Genomic DNA, 24,174 nt, shown 5'->3' on the forward strand with positions numbered 1-24,174 from the left:
TGAACCATAAGCGATTCCAGTGTAGATGTCCTTAGTGTAAGTCTCAATTCTTTCTATCAACTGTCCGGTACACTTAATATAGAAATACATTACTAAGGATTTATAGCAGAGAGCGTATGGGTAGCAAAAGGAAGTGACGATAGAATAAGTATCGTCTCGCAAGCACTGAAACGAGGAGAATTGAGCAGAAATGCTGAAGGATTTAACATTTTTCCTTCTTTTCTTTTTACCGTAGAAAAAGATTTCGTGTGAATGTCAGCTTTTCCGTAATAATTTCCCCTTTGACCGCAATGCCGTAATCGTGAGGTGAAGTCCGAAATAATTACGGACAATCCGTTATAGTTGGTACCTCTGTATATGCAAACCTATTTACTTGCTTGGTTTTACCTATGGCTGATGATAACACTGTATACGTGTCTAAACCGGTACCATTTTAATTACAGTGGAACCTCGGATTGCGAGTAACTTGGTCTACGAGTGTTTTGCAAGACGAGCAAATATTTTAAATAAATTGTGACTTGATAAGCGAGTGAGGTTTCGCAATACGAGCGTCACGATTACGTACGTTTTCACCTCCCCTGTGCCTTTGTTTTCCCCTCCCCCTGCCACTCTCTTTCCTGGGAAAGTGTGTGTACATTTCCCGCGCTGGACTTCAGTTGGCGTGCCTCACTCGCATAGTCAACACCGTACAAGTATACGTGTTTTGTTTCTATCATCTGTGATATAACTGTTAAGCAACGATGGACCCTGTGAACGAAAAGAAGGCTAAAAAGGAATTCGGTCGGAAGGAGGAGATGATTACAGCGGATGAATCTGTTCAATGACAATGCAATGTCACATTTTTGTGAAATCCTCAAAAATAGGCAAAAGCAACGGTCATTGGACAGGTTCCTCGTTAAAGTTGCACAAAAAGAAAACGCTTCCAATGAGCCAACCGATAGCAGTGATTCTGTTAGTGAAATTTGTGCTACACAGTAACTCTTCTCATCTCATGTCTCCCTCACACCAACAATGATTCTATTGTAAGGTAAAGTGCAGTTTAATTGTTTTACGTTATATTTTGTTTTAGAAATGTTATGCGAATAAATGTTTTTGTGTTGTGGACGAATCATCCAAGTTTCAATAGTTTCTTATGGGAAAATTTGCTTTGATATACGAGCGATTTGGATAAGAGCATGTTGCTAGAACGAATTATGCTCGCAATCCAAGGTTCCACTGTAATATGTTGCAATATAACCGATGTGCAACAGTTGTGTATTGAAAAGGTGGAATCTGTTATATTAAATTACTATTGTAAAACGGATCTACGATAGGTTATAACCTCATTTTGATTACATTTTTAAACATACCGCATTCCAATGAGTACCACTATAATTGTTTAATGGAATTTTTTCTTATTTAGTTATTTTTCCTACTTGTTTGACGTCGCACAAACACATCGGAGGTTTTCAGCGATGGAAGGATGGGAAAGGGCTAGGGTTGGGAAAGTAGCAGCCGTGGCCTTTAGGTATAGCTCCAAAATTTACCTGATGTGAAAATGGGAACCATGGAAAACCATCTTCAGAGCTGCCGATGGTGAGATTCGAATCCACTATCTCCCGAATGAAAGCTCACAGCTGCACGACCGTAACTGCACGGCCAACATACAGGCCTACTCTTTTTACTTTTTACCGTATCTTTCTGGGATAACCAGCTGAAAGGTAACCTTAAAAATTGTCCATTATGAAGTGTTAATGCGACTGATGTCTCCAATAAACATATCTCTTTTTCATTTTCCCAACTGGCTTTACATCGCACGGACACAGATAGGTCTTATGGCAATGATGGGATAGGAAAGGAGGCAACTGTGGCCTTAATTAAGGTGCAGCCTGGTGTGAAAATGGGAAACCAAGGAAAACCATCTTCACGGCTGCTAACAGTTGGGATGAACCCACTCCCGAATGCAATCTCACAGCCGTGCGGCCCTAACCACACGGCCAGCTTGCTCGGTGTACAATAAACACTTCAAATTTCACGAACACCTGTAAAATACTGTATTTACCATGCTTGGTGTACGTTTGACTGAAATAGGCCTGCATCAAAACAATGCCCCAGTACAAGACTAGTCTTCGGGCCCATTATGGAAAGAATGAAATAACCTGAATATCAAACTTCAATGAATCATATACCAACACCAGATGGCAACAATAATGAACTTTTAAGGGCAAAGATATATAGGTAACAAGAAATCATAACTTAAGATGTTTTATTTCCTGTTCATGCCCATAATGTGTAGCCCAAAACACTACATTTGTTTTTTCTCCCACTGTCACTATGCAATGGCTGGTGCAACCTGCGTTGATCTTTGGAGATCCCTGTGCTTTACGAGCTCTCTGCCTTGGTCCTTTACATTCACGAGACCTTCCTGAGCGATGGCAGTCATAGTAAATAATTTCAGAACCATCAGTTCTTCTTTTCCTTGTCCTGCGATAATACTGTGAGTTGTTTTCTCGTTGCTTCTGTCTCAGCCACTCTTCAAAGTCTGAAAAAGAAAGGGTTTAAATAACCATCACATACCTACAAGCTCATTAATTTTGTATTATAAAATCACCTGGAACGGTTCGTGGTGTGGGTTACTATAGCCACATCCTAGTTCGTGGCTGAGTGGACTAGTAAGTGGTTCTGAGAGTCAGAATACTAGTTGCTATAGAATAGGAGTGGGCATCTCCGACAAATTTTGAGTCATTGACCCCCTTGTGCTCAAGTGGCTAGGACTGTACAATCGACCGGTGGACCCTAATCCGTTAGAGAAAAAATTCTCACCGGGAATATGTGTAAGTAGGATAGCATCCTGCTTCACATAACTTTTACCTGGAGCGCTCAGAACATTTTAAGCACGCACCAGACCTATAAGAGTAACAAGTCCTACTTCCATTATTTGACAGGTGGAGGACTCCTTGAAAACAACTTTGTGTAAGAAATGGAATTCGATGGGGAGCTATCAATTTCAATGGAGCTTATGGAAGAAAGAAAGTAGAACTGGTTGATTCAGCAAAGAGGATGCATCTGTATAGGTTACGATTTAATATATTAGGGTAACGGTAGATAATGACGAAGAGACAGTAGAGTATAAAGTGTTTTTAATAAGTGTTAAAAGGGTAATGGCAGAGTGTGGGGGTAAGACTTTTTCTCAGGAATAGTAGTGCATGCAACATAGCTTCTGTTAGGCATGTAAATGAGTAAATGATGTGAGTAGATTTAGCAGTTGGAGGAATTAGTATGACAATTGTCTCAGTATATTTATCATGTGAGGGTGCAGATGAGGATGATGTTGACAAATTTCACAAATCGCTGAGTGACATCACAGCCCAGATCAACTGCAAGATAAATAAACTTGTGTACTCATCCCAAGGTGGTGCAGCTCTTTTCAGGCACACTCCCAATGGAGGTGAGCTGCATGTACCATTTCAACCACATACCAGCCCTAATGCCATTCTTAAATTTCTGGCAGTACTGGGAATCGAACCCAGGCCTCTAAGGACGGCAGCTAATAACGCTAACCGTTATTTTACGGAGGCGGACATCTACAATAATAATAATAATAATAATAATGTTATTTGTTTTACATCCCACTAACTACTTTTTAAGCTCTTTGGAGACGCCGAGGTGCCGGAATTTAGTCCCGCAGGAGTTCTTTTACGTGCCAGTAAATCTACAGACACGGGGCTGTCGTATTTGAGCACCCTCAAATACCACCGGACTGAGCCAGGATCGAACCTGCCAAGTTGGGGTTAGAAGGCCAGTGCCTTAACCGTCTGAGCCACTCAGCCCGGCGGACATCTACAAGGATAACATAGTGCTAATGAGTGATTTCAATGCGAGAGGTGGAAATAAAACTGAAAAATATGACAAGGTGATGGGTAAATGTGAGGAAGATATGTAATAGGAAGCAAATAGGAAGGGGAAACCTTTACTCGACTTCTGTGCTAATATTCAAGCATAAGGCTATTTTCACTGCTACACATGGGAGGGTAGGAGCACTAGATCCATAACAGACAATCATAACTGATCTGATCTGTAGCGAACTAAATATCTCTAGTCCAAGGATACAGAAAGTGAAATATGTCTTCAGTTGAATAAGGGTAGAAAATCTCCAGGATGAGGAAATTAGAGAAGTACATGGATATGAGTTGTGAAAAGTAAAAAAAAAAGACAATAAGTAGTTCAGGATTCAGAAAGAAAATGGGTGGTCACACAGGGATGTTGTAGTAAAAACAGCAAGGCAATGTCTAAGAACAACTGTGGTTAAAGGTGACAAAAAGTAAACATCTTGCTGGAATATGAAGTGAGGGCAGCTTGTAAACGTTAAAGAAAGGCATATCAAAATGGGCGTTAGAATGTATGTCATGCACGGTGCATCATGTCTTCCATCAACTCATTGTCAGTGTTCAAAATAAGGTCACAATGGTGGATAACTCTACAAACCAGGTTTGAGGTTTTGTACTCTTTCACAGCTTGAAGTGCAGTGCAAGTCTTGAGTAGTAAACTACCATAGTGCATTTACTTTAAGTCTTCCAGTTCACACAAACAAAAACAGACTTCACCACCTCGAAATCTTGCCCATCAGTTCTGGTTGCAAGCAAGAACCTAGGGAAGCTGGATCCCATGCTTTCACGCTGCGCCTGTTTGCAAGAGGTTGATCTCCTGAGGGAATCGCAAGTTAAAGACTTGGATGGCGGACCAACCTGGGCAGACTTGAGACATTTTGAAGCCATGCCTAGAAACATCCTCTCCGAATGCCACCCACCCCGATCAGGGGCTTCTATAGCCAAAATAAGTTGCAAAGGCCATACCCACTTGGTCGTAGCAGGTATTGCCCGGGGTCCAATATTGGACAATGCCTAATACAGACTGACTGAGGCAATGAGCACAAGGACTCTCTTTCTCAAATCAACCGCAATACTGTAGCATGTACCACACAGTGTATACAGAGTGATAAGTATAGATGTAATAATAATAATAATATTAATATGTCCTGACATTTGGCTGTGCAGGGACCTGCATTGCCAGGCAGATACTACTGCTGAGTACATGGTGCTCCCACCCAACTGGACTCTTGGGATACCATCTGGGTTTTTGAGCATAACTGAACACCCAAGAGGCTCCTCCCCAAGCAGCAAAAATATCAAAATTTTAATTCAGTCTACAACTAAATCTCAAGAAAAAATGAAGAGGGGACCAATGGGCACATGACCCTTTTAGTTGCCTTCTAAAACAAGCAGGGATTACCTGTGGATGTATTCAGCCCCTCCCATCCACTGGGGGTACAACACATGGTACTAAAGCCACAATCCATTTCCACACCTAGGGTGCCCCTTTCAGTTGCCTCTTGTGGCAGGCAGGATATACCATGATTGTATTTTTCATCTGCATCCCCCACCCACAAGGGGTTACACCGGTCTGTTTTCAGCCCAACTCTGCTTTATGGGAGTGAAAGCTGGGTGGACTCAAAATCAGAATATCTTATTCATAAGTTAGAAGTAACAGACGTGAATTTAGTGTGAATGATTGCTGAAAGAAACAGGTGAGAACAATGCCAACAGGGCACTCGGAATGTGGAGATAAAAGCAAAGTTAGGAATGAACTCTATTATTGAAGCTGTACGCATAAACTGGCTTTGATGGTGGAACCATGTGGGGCAAATGGAGGAGAATATGTTAACTTACCTGGGAGAATAATGGATGGGTCCGGTAAAAAATCCAACCATCGCTAATTTAGGTTTCAGAAATTTTTTTAACCTAAAAGCGAATCCTACCCTGTCCAAAGAAGGATCTTAGATGTAAAAATAATGATTTATATAGGCTAATAGTACAATGGGGTCGCCACTCCCAACGTGATTTATTAATGACTGATAGATGCTATGAAATGATAATGGAGAGTGTTGCTGGAATGAATGATGATAGGGAAAATGGGAGCTGGTAAGCGATTATTAAATGAAAATATTCCCTAAGCGCTAAGAATATTTTGCCATGGTAGCTATGTTTATGATGTCATAGTTCACAGTCAGTACATACCTTCACCACGATTAAACTATGACATCAAAAGCCAACATCTGACATTTAAATCTGCATAAAAGCACAAAGCACACCATGGGTGCCAGGAGAAAATGATCCCTTCACATCAAAATCTACATAGCCTACTGATTATATAAATTTACCATAGAAATCCCAACGAACCTTTTAAAGGACTCTGCCATGCAGGATAAGAGAAGTACCTACAGGGAGACCAAGAGAGTGATGGTTAAACTTGGTTTCTGATGACTTAAAGATAAGATGGAACTAAACATGGTCACAGAACTAGTTAGAAATAGAGGATTGAAGAGGTGTATAGTAAATTAAGAGGTTTGCTGACTGAACGCTGAAGAGTCTATAATGAAGATGTACGGTATGGAAATAAACTAGTGCACTCCACCATTGTGGATGTCCAAATCAGCAATGAGTAGTAATTATTTTAAACCATAAAGTAATAATAGAATCTGAAAGAGCAAGAAATGTAATTGCATGTTTACAGTGACATAGGGTAAACGTAGAGAAAGAAATCTCTTACCTTGGAAGGAATCAAATGTCAACTCCTGCTTAGAGCTATGAATTTGATGTTGTTCCTCAAGATGTGTTATTAAATCTATTTTGAAATGGTTGCACACCTTGCAGTACACAGTGGTTCAAGACAGCGATTCAATGGCGTAGAGCAAACTTCCTCCTTCTCTCCAATATTTTTAGAATTAGGCCTAACACTCATATTACACCTGACAGCAAAAGATCAGATAAGTCGACAAAGTTCATCAAGAGAAACATACAGAGCAAACTGATTAATATTATTATTAATACTACTACTACTAATGATTAATTATAAGACCAGAGAACAGAAAAAATGTGCAAACTTCATCTAGAATCCAAGACAATGTACCAAAAACCAAGCGGAGTTAAACGTAATAATAAAAGAGCCCAAAATAATAACTGTAAATCGAGAAATTCATCCAGAATCCAAGAAAATTTACCAAAAATCAAGCGAGGTTAAACATAATAACAGACCAAATGGAACACATCCGACTCACAGAAAGCTAAACAAAAAGAAATGATACTGGCAAAGTAGTAGTAGTGGCATCACTCTGAACAATCAAATCAACAGTTCTTACCGCCAAACGCTAGCGATAAAAACCCAAATTCGCTAGTCTTAAGCAAGAATCACATAGGACAACGGTGTTGTGTTGTTGTTGTTGTCAGAGAGGTTATGGGCTCTATTATTTCACCCAGCCACTACACTTATTATCGTGATCTTGTCTTGTCTTGCGGATATTTATTTGGGATTCAACACTTTTTCCCAGTCACAAGATCATTAATATGTTACACTTATATCACAAAAACACACGTTTACAACACGAATGTCCGATTGTAGCATGATCACACGAAGATAGATGCACTTTAAGGAAGTAAGATTATATCGGGTATGAGGAGGGTTATGGAGGTAGTACATTCAGGACTGAGCAAAGACACAAAGAACTTAGTAAGCTGGAATAGGAGTAACGTGTGACGCTGTACGAGCTCGGAAAATAATAAGAACCTTGAAACAGTATCTACTCACCAGGGACATTGAGAAGTGCCACCTCACAAACATGTTGGAACAAAACCAACTGCAAAACTAAATCGTGATTACAATTTTATGCGAGTGTTATCAAGGTACTCATTTAAAATAGTAATGATCGTAGGCGAAGGTTGGTGCAACAAAACTGAAAGTCGTGTAGGGAAAGATTTTTTTTTTTTTTTTTTTTTTTTTTTTACATTTGAACTTGAACATACTTGAACTTTAAGTAATTTCTGCATCAAAATGGTCTGGTGATGTGCATATTGGGGGCAATGAAAGAACAGGTGGTCACTATCGCACTCAGATTCTCCACAGGAACAAGTTGGGTCGTTCGTAATGTGAAATCGAGTTAAATATACTGGGGTTAAGGCATGATTAAATCGTAGTCGGATGATATTAGTAATGTGACGTCGTGTATACGTACCAGTTGCAAACCACGGTAATGTGGGAATACTCGGTTGAAGTTGGTAGTAATATTGTCCTTTCGTATGAGCAGATAATCGCCATTGTGTGCACCATGTGTGTTGAGCTGCAGCTTTGATATTCGAAAAGAAGTCGGGAATCGGAATTTTGATTTGTAATATATTCGCGGTATCTGCACTAGCGTCTTTCGCTGCTATATCGGCCATATCGTTATCTACGTGTCGATTATGCCCTTTAATCCATATTAGCGTTATAACAAAACCGGATGTTTCAAGTCGAAATAGGAGAGACTTGACTTCGTAGACATATGTATTTGTATGAGGGGCGAGTGAATGCAGAGCTTGTAAAACACTTTGGGAATCGCTGAATATATTTATTTTTTTGGATTGCAACTGTTGAGCATATACAAGGGCTTGGTATATGGCATATAATTCTGCTGTAAAAATAGTTAAATTATTAGGTAACGGATATTTAAAGCTGATGAGTAGTTGGGGGTCGTAAAATGCTGCTCCGACTCCGGTATTGGATTTTGACCCATCGGTAAATAGGTGGTAATCTGGTGTAGTTATGGGACTTTTAAATTTCTTATGAGCATATAATGTGGGATAAGGTGCAGACATAGATTGGATTGATGCATCAGAAGGGGCAATGATAATAGAAGGACGGAATGTTTGAATATCATAGTGGTATGAATACGTATTAATACGTGGTGTACGAAATATAGTCTCAGTAAGATGGTGGATTTCAGCATAAGCCGTATATATGGCAGGATACCGATGATTGGGAGGAGGACGCTGTTGATAATATTCATAAAGTAATTGTAATTTAGGGACAATAAGGGAGTTCGTTCTACTAATTTGTTTAAGGAGGAATTTTTTGGAAAGTTTTATCCTGCGGATGTACAGTGGTTCTTCCGTAGTTTCGACTAATAAAGCGTTAGTAGGTGTTGTGCGGAGGGCACCCACACTGATACGTAGTGCTGAAAATTGGAGACGGTCCAACGCTAATAAACTGTGTTTAGAGGTTAAATCAATAATATGGGCGCTGTAATCAAGTATGGACCGAATGGTTGCATGATATAGCTGTAGTGCTGACAAAGGGTCAGCACCCCATGCACGTTTCGTTACCGTTCGTAAAATGGTGATATAACGTTCAGATTTCCTAATCAGGTGTCGTATATGAGGTTGCCATGTGAGTTTTTGGTCGAAATATATTCCTAAATATAAGTGTTGTGAAACCAAGGGAATGCTATAGGTGTCAAAGTTAATAGGGGTTTTATCAAAGGTCCGTTTATGTGTAAAGATCATTGCTGCACATTTAGGTATAGAAAGGGAAAGTCCATGGGCCGTTAGCCACTGAAAGACTAAACTTAGAACCTGAGATATTTTGTTTCTACAAAAGTCAATGTGGGAGTCAGCACAATAAATAACAAAATCATCTGCGTAAGCTAGAATACGGGCGTGTGGTAGCACAAGAGATTCGAGCTCTTTCATGTAAAGGGCAAACAAAATTCCACTGAGTATTGATCCCTGTGGTAAACCTTGTGATGTGTAACGGCTATTGATTGTGTGTTGGTGAGATTTAATAGTTAACCGGCGGTTAGTAAATAGTTGATTTAAAATAGAAATGAATTGGAAAGGGATTCCAGCACTAAATAATTTCTCCCAGAGGATATGCAGTAATACAGCATCATAGGCACCTTTAATATCCAAAAAGACCGCTACGATAGATTGTTTCCGCCATTTTGCTAGTAAGATGTCAAGTAAGAAAATAATGATAGGGTCTTGTGTACTGATACCTCGTCTAAAGGCAAACTGGTACTTGGGTAATAGCGAGTGATATTCCAATACCCACGCCATGCGTTTCATAAGGATTTTACAAAAAACTTTGCGTATACACGATCCCAGAACTATGCCTCGGAAATTATCAGGTTCAGTAGGACGTTTTGTTGGTTTCAGGATGGGGGTGATGAAAAACTCGTTCCATGATTCTGGTACATGTAATGTCTCTAAAATACTATTATAATATTTGAGTAAGTAAATTTGAACATGGGGGGGGGGGGTAAGGCCTTGAGCATTTGATAAGTAATTGCATCAGGTCCTGGTGATGAGCTATTGACGGTACATAATACAGAGCGTAATTCATTATATGTAACTGGATTCAAAAGGGAAAGAAAAGAACAAGAGTTATTTTGTGAGGTGGGTAGAAAGAGTGGATTTACGGTAACAGGGGCAAGGGTGTATAAAAAATCTTCTAGAACTTGTCGCGGATAAGCAGAAGAGGTTTGGTATTGGAAAGTTCTCGTGATCATGCGGATCGCGTTCCAAAATTTCGTTGCTGGGAGCTGTGGAGTTAATTGAGAAATAAAAGATTGCCAAGCTTTTCGCTTTTTTGCATTAAAGACGAGTTTTGTTTTCGCGATATGGTTTCGCAATTGAAAATAATGCTGCTGCGTCATCGATTGGCGATATTGTTTGAATAATTGTTTGCGCTTGTGAATAAGATCATGACATTCTTTATCCCACCATTTTAGTTCGTATTGCTGTGGATGGGTCGTCACTTTTAATGGTCGACACGGATGAAACATGTTTAAATATTGGGTTAAATAAGGGAGTAAAAGGGAAAAGGAAAGAGGGGACTTATATTTCTGCTGCAAGATATAATTGAGGTATGATTGGTAAGTAGAGACATTGAAGTTTTTATAAGATCGGACGTTACTTATACAGGAGGGTGGAAGAAATTGGGAATGTGGTGGGTGAACACCATAGGTGATGATAATGGGGAAATGATCACTAGTGTGCGTATCGGATAATGTATGCCAGGTGGTAATAGGGGCCATAGTGGTGCGGCAGAAAGTAAGGTCTACTGCGCTAGGTGGAGATCCAGGCGGAGTCAAACGGGTCGGAGAGCCGTCATTTAAGAGAAACAAATTCTGATGAGTTGAAATAGTAAGTAAGTTGGAACCTTTGATTGTATCTACCATACATCCCCATTCAGTATGGTGACAATTAAAATCTCCGAGAAGAAAAAGATGTGGAAATGTGCCAAATTGTTGGATAAAATGCGTCCATTGGTTCTGAGTGATGTAAATGTGGGGAGGGCAATAGATGTTGATGAAACAGGTGTTATGGTGTACTATTCCTACAGCATAAGTGTGCGGGATGATGTATTGTAAAGATAGTTGTGTAACTGATAAGGAAGTATGTACACATGTGGCAACTCCATCAAAGCCGTTACCATCATGTCGGAGAACTTGATAACCTCGTAAACGAAAAGGGATATGCGGTTGAAACCACGTTTCTTGTAAACAGATAAAATGAGCTCGTGTTTCATTCAACAAAATTTGTAACTCATGTCTTTTAGAGGCGGCACTTCGACAATTCCATTGAAGTAAAGTGATCATGCTAGTTCTTCTTCTGCTCCTACATGTCTCAGTAATGTTCGCTCCTTCCGTCACTTTGATAGAGTATCTTTTATTTCTTATGTTACCCATCGTATTGAGCTTATTTCGGATAATATTTTGTCCTTTTCTACTCTCTTTCAATTTATACAAGATTATCTCGATCTTTATCATCCCTATCAACCTATTTCTTCCCACTCTGCTCGCCCCTCTTCCTTTTTACGATGGTGGGACTCGGAGTGCCATAATCTGGTTCTTAAACGACGCCGTTTATTCCGGATATATAGGAAAACATTAGCCCCCCACCATTATTTCCGTCTTAAACAACATATTGCTCATACTAGACGAGTTTTTCCTTCTAAACGCCGTGCTGCATGGCGATCTTTTATTTCCTCCCTAAACGCTCATACTTCGTCTTCTCACTTATGGAGTGCAATTCGTTCCCTTACCCGAGCTTCTCAATACATTCCACCCTCTGTCACCCCTCCTCAGATTCTATCTATTTTTCTCAACTCCCTCACTCCTGATTATGTCGTGCCTGACTTTACTATCCCCCTGTCTCCATACTCTTCCCGCTTTTCTGTATTACTCCAACCTATACACCTTTCTGAACTTGAGGCCACCTTGTGTAATGCAAAGAGTTCGTCTCCGGGCCCTGATTATATATCATATGATATGCTTCGGATTCTCCCTCTACGTGCTAAACAAGCTTTATTAGCTCTCTATAATAATATACTTCTCACTACTTCTGTCCCTACTTCTTGGAATGATTTTTTTTTAGTGCCTATCCCCAAACCTGGTCACCTTCAAACTGACGCTAACGGCTTTCGAGGGATTGTCCTTGGTTCGTGTATCCGCAAGACGTTTTTAAAAATTCTCCTTCAACGAATCCTGTGGTCTCTTGAATATTATAATTTGGTTCCCAAATATCAATTCGCCTACTTTAAAGGTCGTTGTGCTCAAGATGCTATTAACATTTTACTTATCGATATTTTATTAGCGCAAATTCGTAAGGATTGTCTTATTGCTATTTTTTTGGACATACGAGGAGCTTTTGACTCCATACCACTTCATCTTCTCTGGACTAATCTTGCACAGAAAGGTTTTCCTGCTCATTTTCTCCACATCTTGAGTAATTTGTTTACGTATCGGAAACTTTCACTTAAATCTGCTTATTCTTCTCTTCCTTGTCGTCTGTCATCTGTCGGTGTTCCTCAGGGAGACATTTTAAGTGGTCTGCTTTTCGCCCTGTATATGAGTAATCTTGAACAATTGGTTACCCAAAAAGCTCGCATTCTCTTTTATGCTGATGATATAGTTCTTTATTACTCTCATAGTAATGTCGATGTGTGTCGTCACCATATATATCAGCTAATGGAGCAAGTCATTACATGGCTTACTTTCCATGGTCTTCAACTTTCTACCTCCAAATGCTGTGCAATGTTTTTTACCTCTAAGCGTAAGTTTAACTCTGAGCCACATGTTTTCGATTCACATGTCATTCCTTTTTGTTCCTCCCATAAATACCTTGGTGTTATGCTAGACCGCTCATTATCTTGGAAACATCATATTACTCAGTTACGTCATTCTTCTGATATGTATATTAAAATTCTCCAAGTGGTTACTAGACGATCATGGGGTGCTGACCCTGGCACAGCTCAGTTGTTATATTCCGCTACTATTCGCTCTAGACTCCACTACTGTGCGCATGTTATAGATACTGCGTCGAATTCTGTTCTTAACCACTTAAATACTTTACAATTTAAAGCCCTGAGAACTTGTGTTGGAGCATTGTTGTCTACCCCTACTAATGCTCTCCTTGTCGAGACTGGTGAACTCCCTCTTCCCATTCGCCGTAAAATGATCACATCTAAATATTTACTTAAAAGATTTGCTCTGGCTCAACACCCATTGCTTCCTAAATTGCAGTTATTAGATGAATATTCTCTTCTTTCACAGGCTCGCCGTCGTAAGATGCCTGCTTTGTTGTATGCATATCAATTTCTTTTTTCCTATAAAAACACTATCTTACGCACTGCTTCTTCCCCCGTTTATTCAGTAAATTTTGATTGTTTATTTTTTGTTCCTTCTATCATTATCTCCCCTACATCTTCTTTTTCCTCTTCTCTTCCTGGTTCTTCGTTCAACATTAAAGCCATTTAAATAAAACTCAGAGGAGGGGGAAAACCAAGTCTCCTGTAATGCTATAATGAATGGGGAAATTTCATTTATCAAAAATTGTAACTCATACCGTTTAGAAGAAATACTCCTAGCAGCCTTTACAACCTCATGATAGAGTCTCGTAGCTTGTATAAGACATGGTGAAGTTGAGGCTCGTGACCCATACTTTGAATTAACATTACCAGCAATTGCTGGATTTCTTGTTGTAAGCGTTCCTTGGAAGGAGGATAGTGTGTATCTTGAGGGGTTGCAGAGGGTGGCTGCCGAGCAGATGAGGGCGCACTGGAGGGATATGCTATTGACAGGGGTTGTTGCATGGCACTCGTGGATGGAATCGGATGTACTGGAACTGACGGTTCGTTTCGCAGAATGGCCATGTATCCTTGGCGATCGAAACCGGGTTCAGGTGTAGGAGGGGGAGATTGCATGATTACTTGGCGTAGTACAGGGGAACTAGATGATTGAGAAGGAGCTGAAGGTAAACACTGAGAATTACAAGACGTAGACGGAATCGGGGACGGGGAGGATGAAGATGAAGTGGATGGAAGGACCGAGGTATGTGAAGACACTGGAGGGGGTCGGATGAGATTAAGATACCCAGACTTATCGAAACCAGGTGTTGGAATGGGACGGGGCTCTGTCATAACCACCTGAGTAAATTTACGTTTCCTCGGGGTTTCCACAGGTGAAGTGGAACTAGTAGAAGGAAGAGGTGGAAAAAGATGGGTATTATTGGACATGTCAAATTGGGTCGAGGGTATTCTAGCAGACGCCTCGGAAAAGGATAGATTTTCGGTACACATAAGCTTTTTAAGGGCAGTTTGCTGTTGATGAGTAGGGCAGTTTGATGAGCCAGTATAATGTTCCTGATGACAGTGAACACAGCGGCGAATATTTTCCTGACACTCTGATGTAAGGTGATGTAACGCGCAATGTCCACATCGGGGTGACTTAGCCTGACAGTTTTTAATCGTGTGTCCATATCGCTGACATTTTGAACAGATAATCGGGGAAAATATGAAAGGGGAAACCTCTAAATCCACTTGAAACAAAGAGACATATTGAGGAAGAGTCTGAGAACGAAAAACAATCTTAACTGTGCCAGTAGGAACATAGTTCACTCCACTGGGCTCCACAACCTTGCGGTTAAGCCGCTTGACCGATTTGACCCGAACATCAGATTTGAGGTATTTAAGAATGTCAGCATCAGAAACATCCTTTTCCACACCGCGTATAAGTCCAACACGAAAGATATTAGAACTGGGAATATATGCTTTCAAGGAGTGAGTTGCAAGTATTGAATGACGTAGAAAGGAATTAGCTTGGATCGCGGAACTAAATTCCACCAATAATCTATTGCGTCCTTTGGGCGTTATACCTTTCACAAAAATATCATGATCGTAAAACAAGCGCCCAAGCGCCATGGGATGTAGCCCACCAATATTTTTCGACTTAGTTGATTCAACAAATACAATAAATGGGCCAAAATGAGCCTGTTGATAAACCTCCAACTCTTCAGGAGGTGGGGGAGGTGGAGGAGGCGGCTGAGCGGCATTAGACTGTTGAGGTTGTAAAGGCTGCTGTAATGAAGTCGTATTTGAAGTGAGATTAATCAAATCGGTTTGCATCGGCACAGTTTCTTCACGACCAACATTGGCATTAGATGAGGGATCCGGTGCCTCATCTCCTCCACTATCAGTATCCATCACCAAAGCGTACACAGACACACACTCGCCAAACGGTCACACACTACTTGTCACCGCAGGCAAACACCAGACTGCAACCAAAGAACGATCCGCACCGTACGAGACACACGAACGGACTCGCAAATCTTACTGAACGGTGTTGTGTTATGAATTTTCTAAACCGCGCGCAACTGCATGTGTAATGCCAACCATGCCTTCTAAATTAACCCTCCACAAGAAAATTTTAGTTTTCACTAGATGGCGGATATTGAGGGACCCATGTGTTGCCAATCTCGGAACTATTGTACTTGGGACCACAGATATATATAGACTCACTGAGCGCTGCAAAGAACTAGCAATGAGCAGCGGGATTCTGAAGCCGGAAGCGTGCGGCCGCGGCCATCTTACGTCACTATATAATCTAGATGCATTAATGTAAAAAAAATAGCTGAAACGGGAATATTGGACAGGAGATAATTAAAATAATGAAAAGAAGATCGAAATATTAATTATTATTAAATATACCTATTAGCACCTTTAACTAACTGTTAGAAAAAGAAAAAAATGGTATATCAATTTACAAATGCTTAAAAATAGCCATCCTCTTAAGACAGATGTATGGTCAGATCTGTTTCCACTCAACTCTCTTACAGCATGATTCACACGCATTTTCAAGAGCAGTGATGAAATTATGCTGATAAGGCGATAAAAATGCGTTTCTATTGGGTTTAGATCTAAAGCATGTGAGCGTAACCTTGAAAAAAATTTCTTTCATACAAATGAGCTGTGGCTCCATTAGGTATGTTTCATTTTATGACTGAGCTTAAACCATTACATGAATCCTCACTAAAATACATCTCAGTAAGTTCTCACAAATGAACAACATCTTTCGTAGGAACATAGAGTACTTAAAAGAAATGAATGAATAAGAATTTTATTTTTTGTGTAGCTGCTTCCTTATAAGTAGCACACTGTAGAGAGTTGACTAACATCTTTACCACAAATCCTGAGAAATATTCAATACTATTATGTGATATTAAGTCTAACACCTATCGATTTATGAAAGGTTACTAATCCTTCCACTCTAATTCTGACATCCTTACAACATATCCTTAAAGAAAACTGTAGAAGAGACCAAAACCACTATGATTTAATTACATAATATAACTAAAAAACTCAACCCCTAATTTGCATTATTATTATTATTATGATTATTATTATTATTATTATTATTATTATTATTATTATTATTATTATTATTATTATTATTACTACATCCATTTAGGAAGGCTAGACTTGTGCCGGTAACATAATGGGCTGACTCCGCCTAAGCAAGGATTATGATTATGAATATATATATATATATATATATATATATATATATGTACTAATATATACAACACATTATTATTATTATTATTATTATTATTATTATTATTATTATTATTTCTTAATCCGTTTACCCTCGAGGGTTGGTTTTTCCCTCAGACCCAGCGAGGGATCCCACCTCTACCACCTCAAGGGCCCTGGAGCGTGAGACATTGGGTCGGGGGATACAACTGGGAAGGAAGACCATTACCTCGCCCAGGCGGCCTCACCTGCTATGATGAACAGGCGCCTCGTAGGGGAATGGGAGGATTGGAAGAAATAGACAATGAAAAGGAAGGAAGCGGCCGTGGCCTTAAATTAAGTACTATCCCTGCACTTGCCTGGAGGAGAAGTGGGAAACCACGGAAAACCACTTCGAGGATGGCTGAGGTTGGAATCGAAACCCCCCTATTCAACTGACCTCCTGAGGCGGAGCCGGGAATCGAACCCTGGCCTCCGGTGATGACAGCTTATCACACTAACCACTACACCACACAAAGGGGATATTATTATTATTATTATTATTATTATTATTATTATTATTCCATCTCAAGGGGACTAAAGCCAACAAATATACATCGGATGGAAGTATCTCTGTCTCCCACATAACTGCAGTAGGCATCTTTCATAGTAAATTTAATAGCAGACAACTAGCAGATAACTAGACAACAAGTGTACATGAACACATGTGAGCCACTTACCGGTGCATTGAAACTCCTGTTCGTTCGCTCTACTTTCTTAGTGAATAGGAAAAACCACACCCAAACACTACGCCTGTATTCACCATTCTACCACACAGTAGTTTGCCGAAACGAAAAGTGAAATGTGCATAAAAACAACATAAACCACAACTGCACGTAACACAGTACCGTAGGATCTGTAGTGACGTAAGATGGCGGTGGTCAGAAGTTTCCGGCTTCACCATCACCAATGCTACGATATACAGCGCTGCCAGGCCATTTACTATACATCTGTGCTTGGGACGCTCCCTAGGAAGTGCTACCCCCACCGCTGGTCTGAATGATCTTCTTCTTCCCCTCCTTAGGAATTTCTTGAGCGCTGCTGAAAAGCCATTACCCAGTCACTGAACTTCTTCTTCTTCTTCTTCTTCTTATTCTTCGTTTTTACTTGGTCTTTGCTCAGGCAAGTACAACTACAATACATTATATTTGTAAGGAGCACTCGAATGAGTATTAAGTTTGCTGTGCTAATTTACATTTTTCTGTATTCTGTTAAAGTCTTTAATCTCTTTTCGCACTTTAGCAGATGGTAGCGGTCGCACCTTTCCTTACACAGTGTACAAACACAGTCATCTGTTGCGTTGTGGAATTTTGTCTTTGCCCATATTTTGTAGTGGAAGCCATGTATCGCATATCTTGTTATGACATGTCTTTGTTCTTGAAGTTGTTTGGTCCAGTTACCATCGATTATGGCATCATTGCCGTAGAATTCGTGGTCTGTTTGGGCGCGTTTCTTAAGAAGTTTTTTTCTGAAGCTGTTGGAATGGGCCGGTAGATGGCAGTGGTAGATTGAGTCGTAGACTTTCAATGAAGTAGGTTCAGCACCGTGCCAGTACATAAGCAAGTCAGGAGGGTGCCAATTTACTTTCTCCTTGGACCGTCTTTAGGTATCTTGCTTTGACTCTTTCTATCCTCTCCAAGTCACCAATTGTCAGGTTGCCCCATATTATTTCGATTCCGTATGTGACAATTGGGGTTATTGCTGTTTTGAATAAAGTCATCGCTGTGTTAAGGGATAGCATAGATATATTCTTGATATTGTGAATGGTTCTGATTGCTGCTGTCGTTCTGTCGATGACGTGGTTATTGAGGGATGCCATGCTCGTTTGGAACGTGATGCCCACGTATTTGAATTTGACTATTTCTAGTGCTGTATTTTTTAATGATATAACGTCGTCCTTGGCCGCCTTACCACCTTTTCTGAACATCATCTGTACTGTCTTTTCCTGGTTAATTTCAAATTTATTTTCGGAAGCCCAGGCTTCTACCTTCATCATTGTCGTCTGTAATTCTGCCTTTGAGCTCGATCCCAGTGCCATGTCATCAGCGTACATTATTAGAGTAGTCTAAGGAGAGTCCGTCATTATTTGTGAGATATCTGCCGTTGCTATGTTGAAAAGTAACGGACTTGGGGGATCTCCTTGAAATACCCCATTTTTTAATTACTTTCCTGGATGAGGATGCTCCATCTTCAATTTGGATTAGGTTGTAGTCTAGTATGGTCTCCACGATTCTCACGAGCATGTTGTCACAAATCATTTGTTTTAATTTTCCTATCAGGATATCTCTGTCGATAAGATTAAAAGCCTTCTTATAGTCAACAAAGACGACATAGTACTTCCCTTTTGGGTGCCTCTTCTACTTTTACTTATGCTGCGGCTTGTAACGCTCTTTTTCCTTTGCAGAAGCCTGGTTGGCATTCTGGTATGCATGGGTCTATTTCGTTATTCAGGCGATTCCCTACAATAGTTGCAAATGCTGTGTATAGATTGCTTTCTAGAGCTATACCACTATGTGAGTCGGGGTTGTCAGTTTCTCCTTTCCCTTTGTACAGTATCTTCAGCGTCGCCGTTCTCCACACTTCCGGTATTTTGCCTAAATTCAGAGATTTGTTGAATAGTTCTGTTCAAAGCTGTAGTAAATGGTCTTGAGTACCTTTTAAGTTAGTGTTCTGTATATATGTTGTCCGGTCCTGCTGTCTTCCCATTTTTCCTTTACTGATGACTATCCATACTTCCCACGTGGTTAGTCTAATTTCGTGTTCTGGATTGACAGAGTGGTTTACAGTGTCACTGTTTTCTCGGCTGTCTCTGTTTAGAAGCACTGATAAGTGTTTTTGCCACATTTCTATTGGTATTTCCCTCACTCTACCTGCTCACTTTTTCTTAAGGGCCGCGAATGGGTCTGTTTCTGCTGCGCCTAATAGCTTCTTGGCTTCTGCTTCCAGATATTCAGCTCGCTTTTCTTTTAGAAATTTTCTGTAATTCCTTCTTTTGATGGCGTACGGTATGCTTCCAAGTAATCAGCGGTCTCCATTTTTCTGACTGAATATAACGTACGTTAAAGTGCCTTTTCGTGCTATATAGCACTGTCGGTCAAACCACTTTTGTTGCTATCCTATCTTTTGCAGGCAAAGCGGCTTCCTGTATCAGATTTGTAGCGACTTCTACTGCTTCATCTAGGTATCCTCGAGCTACAAGTGCACTTGCTTTTTATATATTCGGGTGGTCTTGCAGTTTCGTTCTGTCAGTATTTCTTGAAAGTGTGATGCCCTTATAATCAGGGATTAGTGGTTTCCGTATCATTTTGCGTTCAATTTCTGTGCAGTTTGGTATATGTTTTCTGATTGGCGTTGACCCTGAGGACTATAGACCTTCCTGCTTCTTTATCATAAATCTTACTCCTCGGTAGAATACAATATCGATTGCGCTGGAGCCATTTGGACCAATGTAAGTTTAAAGAAATTTTTGTTTATCGGATAATCAATAGGAGAATCAATGTTAAGTTTTCTGGTAGCATATATATTTTCTTACAAAGCACTTTAACACCCAAATCGTAGACAAAGTAAATATTTACTGTAAGTGAGAGTATATCAGTTGATACCATGGCCTCCAATTTAACAAAGAGAATATCATCTTCATTCACAGAAAAAGTAAATAGTTTTATCACTTTTTATAACCTCACTTTTAAAAACCTCAAAAGGTATAGTAATTGCGAAATGTACTAGGAGTGGCATCAACACAGAGATTTGGCCTTATCCGGAAAACACGGCTCATCTAGTACACGGAACACCTCCTTAAAAATCCTTGGACCGAGCTCTATAGCTGCAGTCGCTTAAGTGCGGCCAGTATCCAGCATTCGGGAGATAGTACTGTAAGTACGAACCCCACTATCGGCAGCCCTTAAGATGGTTTTCCGTGGTTCCCATTTTCACACCAGGCTAATGCTGGGGCTGTACATTAATTAAGGCCACGGCCGCTTCCTTCCCACTCCCAGCCCTTCCCTGTCCCATCGTCGCCATAAGACCTATCTGTGTCGGTGCGACGTAAAGCAACTAGCAAAAAAATCCTTGGCAACGTAAATATGTACTGTAAGTGAGAGTATATCAGTTGATAACTTGTCCTCTGATTTAACAAAGAGAATATACTCTTCATTCACAGATAAACTAAATAACTTTATCACTTTTTATAACCTCACTTTTAGAATCCTTAAAGCAGCTATCGATATTAGCTAAAATGGCGCCCCGATCGGTTTGTTCAAACCACAGACATATAGCAAATAGGCAGGCAGTGCCCTATCTCGTAGCATTGGTGCAAGTGAAGCCGGAAGATTGCGGCCACCGCCATCTTACTTCACTACAGAGCCATTATAAACCTGCATGTTATTGTGTTACGTGCAGGTTTATTTGATGTTGTTTTAATGCAAATTTCATAATAATGCTGTCCGACTCGTTGGATGAAGGGTCAGCGTACTGGCCTTCCTTTCAGAAGGTCCAGGGTTCGATTCCCGACCGGGTCGGGGATTTTAACCTTCATTAGTTAATTCCAATGGCCTGGGGGCTGGGTGTTAGTGCTGTCTCCAACATCCCTGCAACTCACACACCACACATAACAATATCCTCCACCACAATAACACGCAGTTACCTTCACATGGCAGATGCCGCCCACCCTCATTGGAGGGTCTGCCTTACAAGGGCTGCACTCGGCTAGAAATACCCACACGAAATTAAAAAAAATAATAATGCTTCGGCAAACTACTGTGTGGCAGAATGGTGAGTATCTGCGTAGTGTTTGGGTGTGATTTTTCCCATTTATGAAGAAAGAATAAGGAAGGAATAGGAGTTTCATCACGCCGGTAAGTGGCGTACATGTGCTCATGTATTGTACACCTGTTGCCTACTTATTAATAAAATTTTATTTACTATTAAATATGCCTAATTGACTTCCTTCCGGTGTATATTTGTCGGCGTTAGCCCGCTTGTGATGGAGTGCGGCTAGGGCCTTATAATAATAATAATAATAATAATAATAATAATAATAATAATAATAATAATAATAATAATAATAATAATAATAATAATAATAATAATAATAATAATAATAATTGTACCGGGCGGTACACCTCTACACCGTTTATTTAAAAGTTGCGCCAGTTGAAACTCCTCTTCTGGAGGAAGGTTGAACTTTATCTATTCTATTAATTCTCTTCTTTCTCAGAAGATGTCACCACGTGGAAAATTTTGAGTTTTTGAACTGTGTCACTTTTGATGTGTTTTTGTTTCGCTTGAAGTAAGAAGTGTGAACTTTCTCTTCTAGAGTACACTACCGAAGATCAACAACAGTGCACCCTAGTGTGAAGTGAAAGAACTGTTTTTTGGGAGAAAATTTAATTTCAAGTGTTTGTTCTTTGTTAAATTTCTTTCTGTCATTTTTTAAGTTGGCTGTATACCCCTCTTGTTCCCCTTGGTTTGGGATCTAGCCAATCCCGAATTTCCTTAATTAATTTTCCACCAATAATGTGTTTCTTCTTCATCTGGGTAGGGGTTTCTTTTCCCGAGCCAATAAAGATTTTGTGGGAGGGTGTTTTCTTTCCCCTAACGCCTAGAATCTTCCGCGAGAGGATATAAACTGCTGATTTTAGGGTCTCCAGGCCACTTCTGTTCCATCTTTCAGTGTATTAAGTACCTAGCAGGAGGCGGGAAGCGCCTCTTTCTTCTTCAGCCGTTCAACACCAGGTAATGGCCTATTAATAACTTCTTTTCTTGCTAGGTCGGCAGTTTAACACTCGCGGCGGGTTCGAAGCATTTCCATCATGTAACCTTTTCCTAAAATGTAATTACTCTTTTCATCTTTTTCTTGTAAAGCTACATATTGGGATAGAGAGTGCTAACCCTCTCGAGCTCCCACTCGCATTTGTTTTGAGGTGAACTTATTTTCTCAAACTATTCTTCGTTTATGTAATGTAAAGTGTTCTTCTCTAAGTCACCTCTGTAGTATGGGATTAGCCCTTGCGTTAGCGGCCCAGAGCCAGATTAGGTTTTAAAAACAAAGTGTATTAGGAGTGCAAGTTCGCCTCCTCTCAAATTGTTATTTTAGAGGTCATGTAATCAACCTTCTTTTCATGTAATAGACCTCCGTAGGTTGGGTATTTTACCCCTGTGAATACGTCCTTAGAGGACAGCTTGAAGGTAGAGTTTGGTGTGGCCTTGTGATAGGCTTACAATTTTGAGAGCGGATCGCTCTTTGAAATTTGTTTCTGTATGCCTCGTGCAGGCTTTATGTGTAATGTTTGGAGCCAGTGCTCCTGGGCATGAATGGGGTTTTCTGCCCCTTGGCTAAAATTTTTTTTGGAGTAAGGCGGGGCTGATTGCCCAAGAGTTATGAAGTAAGGGCACTGAGCCCGAATCCAGTAATATTGTACCTACATTTTTGCTACTCTGTACCTGTTATGATTGTTATCTCTTGTTTTTGAAAAGAAAATATAACCTAGTTAAATTTTAAATTAATTTTACATTGCACGTTAATTTCGTAGCTTGAAACCCATTCACACCCGCACCTTCTTTCACCTCTACCTACCACGGATAATCTCCGTAACAAGTGGTAGCAGAGCGTGGTTGAATGGGTCTCAATTTAGCCCCTTTTGACGGCTAAACATTGCTTTGATTCGAACTCTAACAATTTTCTCAGTTGCTGGAATTTTTTGAGTTTTTCAAAATTGTTCTGTCATCATGCCCGGCCCTCGCGATGTTCTCCTCCTTAACTACTTGCGCAAAGAGGAGTTGATATACGAGTTAACTATCAGAAATGTGCAATCTGGAGGCACGGTTGCAATCGACACCAACAAGCTTAGAGAGTCCCTTGATTTGCCCATTTCCATCCCCAATTTGGGAGAGAAAGAAATTGATGACTCTCTTTCCACGATTGTCGAGAATATTACTGGACTAGCATCTGTAGTCAGCTTTTTTGATGAAAACGATCCGTCTCCTAATCAAATTAAGCGTGTGCAAGGCAGGCTGTATCACTTTGCAAATAGAGTTAATGATCTGTTGTCTCTAAAGGTGAATGACGTTCAGAGGAAGGACGCTAATACGCTCCTTGAAACTATTTCTGAATTGTCTAATAAGGTCACTCAATTGCTAACCGGCGAAGTTCTTCCCAAAACTGATCAACCCGCCACGGTGAATGTAGGTAACGAGGAAGAGCCTCCTCAGGGAGAAGTCAATAGGATAATCGTTGCTGCTCAAACTATCTCTGCCCCATCGAACAACGAATCTGAACGCCGTGCGTCATTGAGTAACATCCGCTCTGAATTAACTTCTTTGCCATTGAAACCTTTAACGACTATGTCACCTGGGTTCAGCAGCTTGCCTCATCCATTGGCAATGTTGCTTAGAGGTATCTCTAAATTTTCCGTCAACACCACCAGTGACGTAATTTCATTTTTAAGATTTCTAGTGGAATTTCAGGATCATGCCCTT

The 24,174-nt window shown here is 40.3% G+C and overlaps 1 protein-coding gene across 1 annotated transcript in view; it reads right to left on the minus strand.

The window, feature by feature from the left end:
- Positions 1 to 2,228: 2,228 nt before the first annotated feature.
- LOC136884403 (uncharacterized) overlaps positions 2,229 to 24,174 on the minus strand; it is a 49,274-nt gene continuing 27,328 nt past the window's right edge. Inside the window, exon 3 of the mRNA XM_067156538.2 lies at positions 2,229 to 2,521. Within this exon, the coding sequence (XP_067012639.2) occupies positions 2,229 to 2,521 (293 nt within the window). The remainder of the gene's footprint in view (positions 2,522 to 24,174) is intronic.

This window comes from Anabrus simplex, chromosome 12, assembly GCF_040414725.1.
Source record: "Anabrus simplex isolate iqAnaSimp1 chromosome 12, ASM4041472v1, whole genome shotgun sequence".
NCBI lineage: Eukaryota > Metazoa > Arthropoda > Insecta > Orthoptera > Tettigoniidae > Anabrus > Anabrus simplex.